The 11,317-nt window shown below is 42.4% G+C and overlaps 1 protein-coding gene across 1 annotated transcript; it reads right to left on the minus strand.

The window, feature by feature from the left end:
* Positions 1-1,044: 1,044 nt before the first annotated feature.
* Positions 1,045-3,492, minus strand: LOC115406879 (CD209 antigen-like protein 2). The gene is made up of 6 exons (XM_030117143.1): positions 3,357-3,492; positions 2,903-3,007; positions 2,073-2,339; positions 1,602-1,768; positions 1,354-1,490; positions 1,045-1,252 (listed from the first exon to the last, which is right to left on the minus strand). Exons 1-6 carry the CDS (start codon positions 3,418-3,420, stop codon positions 1,090-1,092), a joined length of 903 nt encoding a protein of 300 aa, XP_029973003.1. The 5' UTR covers positions 3,421-3,492; the 3' UTR covers positions 1,045-1,089.
* Between the last annotated feature and the right edge of the window lie 7,825 nt (positions 3,493-11,317).

Genomic DNA, 11,317 nt, shown 5'->3' on the forward strand with positions numbered 1-11,317 from the left:
TACAGCAGAGCCCAAAGCACTTTACAATGCGTGATCACATTCATCCATTCACACACCAGTGGAGTCGTCTGCCATGCAAGGCGCTCAATCCATGAACTGGGGGCCATTTAGAGTTGACCAAGTACCCGGTGTCATGGCTGCCCATGTGATCTTATTAACAAATCAAATTGCTTGGAAATCTGTGGATAATTCAGTGAATAATCCTACTTTAGGATGAAGGAGAACCTCTTACCTGAATAGAGTTTCATGCGCTGGTTCTGGCAGCCCTGTCTCCAGCGCTGCAGAGACACGTCAGCATGGCGCCGAGGTATATTATGTCGATGGTCTGATGACCATATATAGATGATACACTATAATATATAATATATAAATATATGCTTGGGAGCTTGTCCATGGTTGGCTTATTTTCGTTTATTTCGTCTTTCTTTGGTCACCTTTGAAACTCTCTTCTTGATTGGCTACTTTTCGTTCCACATGACAATTCTCAGAGCGATCTCTCAGGAGAGATCAGCTTTCAACCACACACATGAAGGATCTTTTGTCTGAAATATTGAACATTTTCAACATTTATGATCGTCGACCCCACCAAGATTTGGAGCCATTTGTTGGGACAAATTCACTCGTAACACACCACAGACTTCAGGATACTCTTGTAGGAGAATCTTTCAAGAGAAAAGAAAATCATCCATTTTCTGTGCGAGGTCAGGAAGAGGCAAAATTAGGACAAAACCAGTCCGAATCTCTTTAGTTCTACATCCAGCCTCCCAAATGTTTGCTACGACAGATTTGTCATACTCTTGGAGCAAACTGCAGCTGGTCACAACTGTTGGGTTTTAACAGAAGCCTGTCAATGTTTCTCTCTGCAGAGGGAAGGACTGCAGTATTCTTGGTGCTCATCAGTGGGTCTGCAGTTCAGTGGAGGGACACAGAGAGCGTCCCTCTGCTAACACAATAATTTGAAGTGGACCCACTTATCCTTGTCAGACGCTTAAAGTCTGACAAAAAATATGACTTGAAAGATGACAGAAACATCACAGGTGTTTTGAAGATTTTTTAATCAAGATTGCTGGATCAACACATCAGGAGAAACTATTGGTTATGTCTGGTTGACTTCTCACATAGCCAGTATAACTCGTGCTCCTTGCACTTTGCATCATAACGGGTCTTCCAAGGATTCGAGGGCCTGTGAATTACAAGTGCACAGTCTTCTCCATCGGGTCCATGGTTGTTTGGTTCTCCTTCATCCCAGTACCTGAAAATAATACAATTACCTCAATATTTTTCGAAAAGAATCATTCCAGCCAAGTGAAAGTGTTTATCATCAGTCCGTCATTCATTTTCTGCAGCTCTCACCTCGGTTCCACCTCTGTGACATTATTAATCCACACCCACTGGTCCTCTGTCTCGATGTCGGTGAGACCCACCCAGAAACCACTCTGCCAGGACATACGACCACTTACCATATTCTTAATGTTGTTACTCACAAATGCCTGTACAATCACATAAAGATTTAACACTTTAAAACACTCAGCTCTATCGCTAAAACATGAAAATATAAATGCCATTTTTGCTTTCAATTTTCTGGTCTAAAATGAACTCACCTGCTCCTCTGGGCTGTCGATCACAATCAGGTCAGATCCACGGTTGATGCAGTCTGTTCTGCTGTCATGCCAGTTCTTTTTGACAGTAGAAGACTCGGAGGAAGAAAAAAAGTAGCAGGAGGTGTTGAAATGAAGAAATCCAGAGGGGCATTTCCCACAAGACGACTCTGAAAGGAACAAAGGGCTTCTTGTCAATGGACTCTATGCACAACTCAACCACTTCCTGAACTTCAGGAGGCTCCTTGTTTCCTGTCTTTCATGATAGGACGAGCTGACTAATGCAGGTGTGTCTGACCATTATTGAAGTCAGGGACACCTGCATTAATCAGCTCGTCCTATCATGAAAGACAGGAAACAAGGAGCCTCCTGAAGTTCAGGAAGTGGTGAAGTTGTGCATAGAGTCCATACACCTGTACTGGAAGTTCACAGATTATAAAATAGTTAATGAACTGAGGGACAGCTGTGTCTCACCCAGAGCTGAAATGTTAGAGAGCAGGGTCGTCCTCTCAGTCCGCAGAGCCTCAAGCTGTTTTTGATAGCCATCATTGATGATCTTTTTTTGTTGGAGCTGGTCTCTGAGCATGGCGTGGTTTATGACTGCTGTCTCTAAAGCTCTCTTAGCGTCCTCCTCAGCCATGATCACATCACTGTGGTTGTTGTGGAGATCATGGAGCTGATTGAGGAGCTGTGCTGCAGCTGGATGGGAGACGTGGAGGGAGTTCTGCCTTATTTGGGCACCTGTGCATGTTACAACGATAAATGACGAACACACTTCAGTCTGTTTTCACTTTTCCAGGAATCTCAAGGGTAGTGACATTCATTAGTCATTTGCACAAATTAAACAGATACCAATAGCTGACCCAGAGATGGCAGGAAATTCTGCATGTCAAGTCACAAATTGGTGCAGTGTCTTTCTAATACAGAGCCAAACTCTTGAGAGAGAACGTGAAATGGGACCTCCAACCAAGGGATTGGAAGATGACAGGTATACAAATATATGGCCATTACATATTTTTACATTATGTTGTCTTAACTTCACATTAGAGCTTCATATGAGGCTCTTAATGTACAAAGGTTTGTGACAGTTTGATTTGAGTGTGAGTTAATGCCATACAAATATAATATAAACAGAAAGTGTGCAGTATGAGGGCCAGGGCTGCATTCGTTTCATTGTATTGTTTGTACTCAGTTGACAACAAAAGATGTTGAAATATGCTGAGGACACTTTTTGTCTTGTCAGCAATGTTGTGTAATTCAAATATCACAAAAGAGGGAAATGAAAGCATAACTGTCATACTCACACTTTATTCCAATAACAACTGCAGATATCAACAGCACCACGTTCAGCAGCCCCAAACACAGCAGCAGCAGTCGGTACTTTGAACATGTGTAACCACCTGAGAACACTGAAGAAAAACAATTTATCCAGTAAATGTTGGAACGAAAAAATGGGTTTGTTTTGATGTTTGCATATTAAGTAGCCTCTCCTGCTGGATGCCTGTGAAATAAATAGTGAGAAATCATTAGTAGTTAAATCCGACCTGTAGTTTAAAGAAGGAGAAAAAACGAGAATGACTATTTATTTATTAGAAATATAAACTGTTTATGAAAGTTCATTCATATAGATAAACCAAATGCCTCAAAAGTCACTCTCATTCTGACCTGTAATTCACAAAGCTGCAACCACACTCATTGATTTCGACATACTGAAGTAAAACTCAGAATCAATCAGTTAAGTGTCAAACAAACCCAAACCTTGATGTGAAAGTCGAAAATGACCATTGCTGCAGTTGTTCGTCTTTCTCTGCCCGTTATCCATAGCTGCAGTGTGGTTGGTGTTACTCACTGATCTGTCTGGCTTCTCTCCTCTTATATATCCACAACAAGCAGGTTTCCCTCTAAGAGTGTTGTGGGTGTATTAGCATGACTTCTGCTTTTCAATATATTTATTTGAGATAGAAAGTACTTGAAGGAAGCATGAAGAGTGAATAAAACAGGAATACCAATAAATACTGGATTAGAATTTCTTTACTGTATGTTACTTTTCAGACCTCTTCATTCCGACTGGAAAATTAGGAATCTAAAAAAAGTTTTCAGTCCACAAACGAAAGCTCTCCGTTTCAGTCCATGACAGTTAAAGGCACAAATAAAGCCAGTCATCCAGGTGTAGTCACATAACGACATTGACTTTTAAAAAACAGTGAGAAAGAAAAGATTTTTGAGTGCTTACTTGTGTTGCTGTCTGGTCTGAGGAACTTTGTAACCGGATTTATTTTTCTAATTGGGTTTTTGTGATCAATCCCTCAATCCCGTCGCCACGTCTTCCGTGGAGGAAGCAGAGGCTGAGGTCTCAGAGGTGGACTCGTCCATCACCCAAGCTGAAGTCACCGAGGTGGTTGGTAAGCTCCTCGGTGGCAAGGCACCGGGGGTGGATGAGATTCGCCCTGAGTACCTCAAGTCTCTGGATGTGCAGGGACTGTCTTGGTTGACACGTCTCTGCAACATCGCGTGGCAGTCGGGGACAGTGCCTCTGGATTGGCAGACCGGGGTGGTGGTCCCCCTGTTTAAAAAGGGGGACCGGAGGGTGTGCTCCAACTATAGGGGGATCACACTCCTCAGCCTCCCCGGGAAAGTCTATTCCAGGGTACTGGAGAGGAGGATCCGACCGATAGTCGAACCTCGGATTCAGGAGGAACAATGCGGTTTTCGTCCTGGTCGTGGAACAGTGGACCAGCTCTATACCCTCCATAGGGTGCTCGAGGGTTCGTGGGAGTTTGCCCAACCAGTCCACATGTGTTTTGTGGACTTGGAGAAGGCATTCGACCGCGTCCCTCGTGGTGTCTTGTGGGGGGTGCTCCGGGAATACGGAGTCCGGGGCCCCCTGTTAAGGGCCGTCCGTTCTTTGTATGACCGGAGTAGGAGTCTGGTCCGCATTGCCGGCAGTAAGTCGGACCTGTTCCCGGTGCATGTTGGACTCCGGCAGGGCTGCCCTTTGTCACCGGTTCTGTTCATCATTTTTATGGACAGAATTTCTAGGTGCAGCCAGGGGTCGGAGGGGGTCCGGTTCGGGGACCACAGGATTTCATCTCTGCTTTTTGCAGATGATGTTGTCCTGTTGGCTTCATCGAACCAGGACCTACAGCATGCACTGGGGCGGTTCGCAGCCGAGTGTGAAGCGACAGGAATGAGGATCAGCACCTCCAAATCCGAGGCCATGGTCCTCGACCGGAACAAGGTGGCTTGCCCTCTCCAGGTAGGTAGAGAGACCCTAGCCCAGGTGGAGGAGTTTAAGTATCTTGGGGTCTTGTTCACGAGTGGGGGACGGATGGAGCGTGAGATTGACAGGTGGATCGGTGCAGCGTCTGCAGTGATGCAGTCGTTGTATCGGTCCGTTGTGGTGAAGAGGGAGCTGAGCCGAAAGGCGAAGCTCTCGATTTACCGGTCAATCTACGTTCCCACCCTCACCTATGGTCATGAACTTTGGGTCATGACCGAAAGGACAAGATCCCGGATACAAGCGGCCGAAATGAGCTTCCTCCGTAGGGTGGCTGGGCGCTCCCTCAGAGATAGGGTGAGGAGCTCAGTCACCAGGGAGGAGCTCAGAGTAGAGCCGCTTCTCCTCCACATCGAGAGGGGCCAGCTGAGGTGGCTCGGGCATCTGTTCAGGATGCCTCCTGGACGCCTCCCTGGGGAGGTTTTCCGGGCATGTCCCACCGGGAGGAGACCCCGGGGAAGACCCAGGACACGCTGGAGAGACTATGTCTCTCGGCTGGCCTGGGAACGCCTTGGGATCCTCCCGGAAGAGCTGGAGGAAGTGTCTGGGGACAGGGAAGTCTGGGCATCCCTGCTGAGACTGCTGACCCCGCGACCCGGCCCCGGATAAGCGGCTGAAGATGGATGGATGGATGGATGGATGGATGGGTTTTTGTGATTAATTAAGTATAGGAGATAATTTATGACAGGGCTTTTCATTTGTCAAGAAAGATACAGTCGCATTGTCAACATAAAACATCTTTAAGTTCTCCTCCACCCTCCTGCAGTCACATTACTGACCCAAATCCAAGTATATTGAATATTTGAAAGTCCATTCAAAATGCCTTCTGTCCTCCTCAGTCATGGATTGCTGTTTTGGTTTGGTTTGGGCATGTACTCAAAGATATTATCTTTTGGCAAACACAAGCCTGTTGGGACCAAGTACATGGTGAAGCATGTATTTGATGGACAAATCATGCATGACAGAGTCATGTATGTTGTTGGGAACTCATGGGATCTCTTCATGTTGGCACAAAGAGAAAGGACACGAAGAGACCACCCATGGTGAACATGTGGCCAGCTGAGTCCTTCAGAGAACAAAGGAGCAATGGTGTTGGTTCCCATGTGATCACAGCTGGAGTCCAACACAGTGGTGCAACACCACCGCACCACCTCACGATGGCGCACATTAGGCTCCAAACACAACACTGAACCTCACAACGTGCAAGGTGGTTGGTCAGTTGCAGGCTGGAAGCTAACATCATCAGGTGACTATAACCGTGACTACGAACATCACGGCGAGCCACCAAAGTAAATTACCTCTAAACTTTTGAAATTTAATCAACTCCTTGAATTGCAGACACGAGTGGTTATGTTCAAGGCAAAAAAATAACATACGACCAACAAAACTACTAGAAATGGTTAAACTTATAAAGAACGAAGGAAGAAGGAAGGGGCACTTTAAGTCTCAAATTGAAAGGACAACATCAAAGCAAATGTGTTCTTCAGTGGTGATAGTGAAACTGTGGAACTCTCTCTAGAATGAGCTAAAGCAGTGTAAAAATATCTTCAAGTCAAAAAAAGATATTTAAAGAGAAAACCATGAAGTTGTATGAGAATTCAAAGAAGGAGAAAACTCAGGCTCTTTTTCTATTATTGTCTTGTTTTGTTGTAGGTGGGAGTCATCTACCTTATATATATATATATATATATATATATATATATATATATATATATATATATATATATACATACATATATATATACATATATATATACATACATATATATATATATATATATATATATATATATATATAATATACAGTAGTATGAAAAAATGTGAGCACCCCTGATCATTTTCAAGATTTTCCTTTATTGGTTGTTCGGATCAGCAACTTCAGTTAAATACATCATATAGCAGAAAAACACGGTGATGTTTGACAAGTGATTGAACTTTATAGGATTAACAGAAAGTGTGCAATAATTACATAAACAAAAGTGGGCAGGTGCATAAATTTGGGCACCACAACAGAAAAATGTCATCAATATTTAGTAGATCCTCCTTTTGCAGAAATAACAGCCTCTAAACACTTCCAATAGCTTCCAACGAGGGTCTGGATTCTGGTTGAAGATATTTTTGACCCTTCTTCCTTACAAAACATCTCCAGTTCAGTCAGGTTTGATGGTGTCCGAGCATGGACAGCCCGCTTTAAATCACACCACAGATTTTCAATAATATTCAGGTCTGGGGACTGAGATGGTCGTTCCAGAACGTTGTAGTTGTCCCTCTGCATGAATGCCTTAGTAGAGTTTGAGCAGTGTTTCGGGTCGTTGTCGTGTTGAAATGTCCAGCCCCGGCACAACTTCAACTTTGTCACTGAGTCTTGAACTTTGTTCGCAAGAATTTCCTGTTACTGACTGGAATCCATGCGACCTTCAACTTTAACAAGATTGCCAGTCCCTGCACTGGCCACACAGGCCCACAGCATGATGGAACCGCCACCACATTTTAATGTGGGTAGCAAGTGTTTGTCTTGGAATGCTGTGTTCTTCTTCCGCCATGCATAAGTAAACAGCGGAAGTAAACAGCGTCTTTCTCATCTTTCTTTCTTGATTAACTTTGACGCTACCAGCTTTGAAAACGTCCACGTTGTTAAGCGCCCATCGATCCTCTTGTTTCATTATATCCAGTTCTTCTGAAAGTGCTGGTAAATAAATCGTGTCCATGGGAGTCGAAATGCGGACTGCAGGGCACCATCTTGGAAAACTGAGTCATCAAGACGGAGCATGCGCAGAACGACCAGAATGAAGTTGAGCCTAATTAGCGTATAATATAAACCCACCGGTCTATTTGGATTTAAACTTAATACTGATTAAAGTTTTCAGGCGTTTACATGGTTATTTTAGAGTGAAATTAGGCTTTATTTGGATTTATAGAGGAATAAAAAGTCCCGTGTAAACACACGGAGTGAAGATTTCTCTTCTTGCTGCAGCTGGCATAAAATGTGGTGTGGGCGGAGGGGGGCTGGGAATAAACTAGGGTGCTACAGCTACTGAGTGTAGACACCAACCAGACAACGCCACCCTGGGACTTTCACCCAGGGAAATTTTAAACCACTGCTAAGAAGGCAACTCAGATTCACTGATGAGGCAAGAGACGTGTTTCTAGCGTAGACTACAGATTTTCACCCGTTTGAAAGAAGGATTGATAAAAGAGGGCCGTTCTGTTTGAAAGTCTAAACCAAGGCCATCGTGTTCCTCAACATTTACTTCTGTAAATGGTGTAAATGATAACTCAAATACAGTTCTATTTAGTTTGTAGATTTATGAAGTACTCTGTTGAGAAAGTTTTCCTCTACAGAATGTTTTTTCAACAGTTCAGTTTTGTAGTTCAAAGATGTCATGTTGTTTCTTTTGAATAGTTCAATTACCCTTTTCATATTCCAAAGTCTACAACATCTGCAGGTGGACGTAACTCACTTTTACTTTCCTGCTCTTACAAATAAGGAAGCTCTTGTTTGTATTTTTTCATTTTTTTTACAGAAAGGTAATCAAACCCACCTTCTATTCCCAGCTATCAATCACAGTCAAGTGAGCCCCACGGCTGCCGCAGTCTGCTCTGCTTTCTGTCCACTTCTTCAACTGATTGGATTTAAAATAGAAATAACAAGACATGTTTGATAAAAACCATCCTGACAGACATCATCAACAATTTTCTGCTGTTCTGAGAAGAAAAACAGTTCTCGTTGCAATGGCAAGAAAAGCTTTAATAACATTTCCTGGGAAATAAATGGAACAACCTTAAAAAAACAACAGATACTGCTGACTTTTTCTCGGTCCACTTTTAGGGTCACACTTGGCCTCTCAGTGGTAACAGACACAGTCTTCTGCTTGTGTTTGACGCCGATGGCTATTGCACTCTTTCTCTGCTGAGCTTTTGTAACTCCTTTCTGTGTGATCTGAAGCTGCTTGACCTCCACAGTGAAATGTTTCTGGTGTCATTTGAGGTGGAGGAAGGTCATTCTTCAGTGTGTCATCTTTTTTTAAGTTAACATGATGGTTTAAAAAAAAACAATATTTGTTTCCAAATATAAAAATGTGAAAAAAATCTAAATATAAAAATATGGAAAAAAAGTAGACTTATCGTAGGTTTGATAAGTCTAAACATTTGAATTACATCTCTCTTGTGCAATGTTTACTTACAGTAAATCTCAGTGATAACAGCAGTTAACACCAGAGTTGCTTCCCACAACCCTGAACACAATGATGAGATTAGGGAAGGCATCTGGATCCAGAACCAGAGACCAGGACCACAGATCCTGAACCAGCACACTCTTTAAGCTCCAAGTGCACAGAGCATGCAGGAAGTGTTATCCAGTGTTGTTTTAATGCCACAAACCTACCTGTGTTTCCAGGATTTGGTGGATTTCCATCTGTGCTTTGGTCCTCTTTCAAAGTCATGCCTAAATATTCTCTCAATTTAGCTCAGAACCCCCACCCCCAAGCCCCAAGCAGCATGTCACGATTATCTGTGGGGCAGCTGCAATGTCAGTATTATAAAACTAGTCATGTATGCACTAAACGCTCCTTTGCCCTTCTCTTGTGTGAAAAAGAGTTTTTTTTTTTTTGTTTTTTTTTGGGGGGGGGGGGGGGGGCATTTACCAGCCAACAATGCTTGTGTGGCTGATTGTTCTCTCTTAATAATCATTATATCCATGTTAATGAGAACTGTGTGAATTACACCCAGGTTATATGGAACATTATTAATCTTAACCTTGTTAGTGGAGCCAGGATCAGTAGCTATTCATGGTCTTACTTCTGTAGTTTCGTGAGCTCCTAATGCAGGAAAGGAACATTTGTTTCTGATATTTTAGGTTCAAATATACACTTTCTAAATACTCTTTAATTTGATGTTACATATGAATAAGCAAACCTTTGCACTCGTGATAAAACAAACTTTTACACCAATCCTGAAACACATAAACATTTAATTTGTCCACGCAACATTTGTTGCTGCTTTTGAGTGATGTGAATCATTGTTGTATTATAGAAACCAAATAAAACTACAACCTGAATATACTTTGAGCATGAAATGTAACAAATCCTCAAAGTGAAATCAATAACACATAAGTTTTTAATTTCACTTTGAGGATTTATTTTTCCACTATGAAAAACATAAGAGTTGAACCATAATTTCATAACCGTATAGAAGAACAAGGACACTGTGTGAAGGACACTCTGTCTTCACTTCAGTTGAGAGGAGTTGATGAACTGTCATCTGAATAACAACAGATGTTATTCTGGTGGCTGTCGTCTATATCCCCAAAACAGACTTTCCAGTCCAGTCCTTGATTAGTTGATGTTTATTTGATTCTTTTAAATGATGAAAATAATGGGATTTTCCAAGTTGCACAGTTGTCCAAGTTGTCAGTTCCTGGCCTGGTGAGGATTGTGTGCCCTCTCTCAAGCTGTGCCCCCCTCTTCCTGTCACATATCACTACTGCCAACAAGTGTTCAAATAATGCAACAACAACAAATATCGAAATAACTCAAATAACTAGCCAATAGTAAGCATAAATGGCTCGTGCAGACGTGTTCAAATTAATGTTATTAGTGTCCATATGAATATTTTTGCCTTATCTTTTATGAGTAATGATATTATATCATTTGATGATTCACAGACAAGTGATTCTTATAGTCTTAAAAGTTAGGAGAAATAAATGAAAATCACGAACTTTAACATTTAAGCTTTTATTTTAAAATGTGTGAGTAAAGCTGTATTTCCAAAGATCAAACGGGTTCTGTTTATGCTGCAGTAATGGTTGGGAATCAGGCGGAATATTTAAAGCAATGTTTTGAGTGCAGAAGAGCTTGTGACAGCCTTTGGTGTTTGGGATTAACTGGTTTCCGTGTCAACTGGTAACCGACTTCCTTTGGCGTCCCTTGCTGTTGCCAGTGCAAGAAGATGTTAAAAACCCCGACAGATATTCGACATTGTCCATACCAATACCGTTCAAACATGCTTATAATAAAGCTTCAAAGGGTCGAACCTCTTACGCCGTCTTTTTCAACACCTCCTGCATCCCAGCAGCGACGACAGACGAAAAAAGGCGGTCGGTCACCAACTAACAGGGAAACCAGTCCATCCAAAACACCAAGTCAAAGAGAAAAAGGGATGGAAGATTAATCGGCGTATTTTCGCCTCGTACACCTCTTGCCAATCATATATTTCTCAAACAGACAAGCTGAAATCATATAGTGGCTAAAACCACACCACAAATCAGGATTTGACTCTCTTAAAGTCGTGTTGTGTGTTCATGTTGCTAACTCATTAGCCATGTCAAGCTACGATGGCTGTGGCAGGTAAAGACGCCGGAAATGAGCTCCGTTCCCTTTCACAGTAAAAATCTATCAATATATATGCAAGCGGAGGATTTTTATGTTGAAAATTAAAAGAAAAG

Source organism: Salarias fasciatus, chromosome 19 (genome assembly GCF_902148845.1).
Source record: "Salarias fasciatus chromosome 19, fSalaFa1.1, whole genome shotgun sequence".
Classification (NCBI taxonomy): Eukaryota; Metazoa; Chordata; class Actinopteri; order Blenniiformes; family Blenniidae; genus Salarias; species Salarias fasciatus.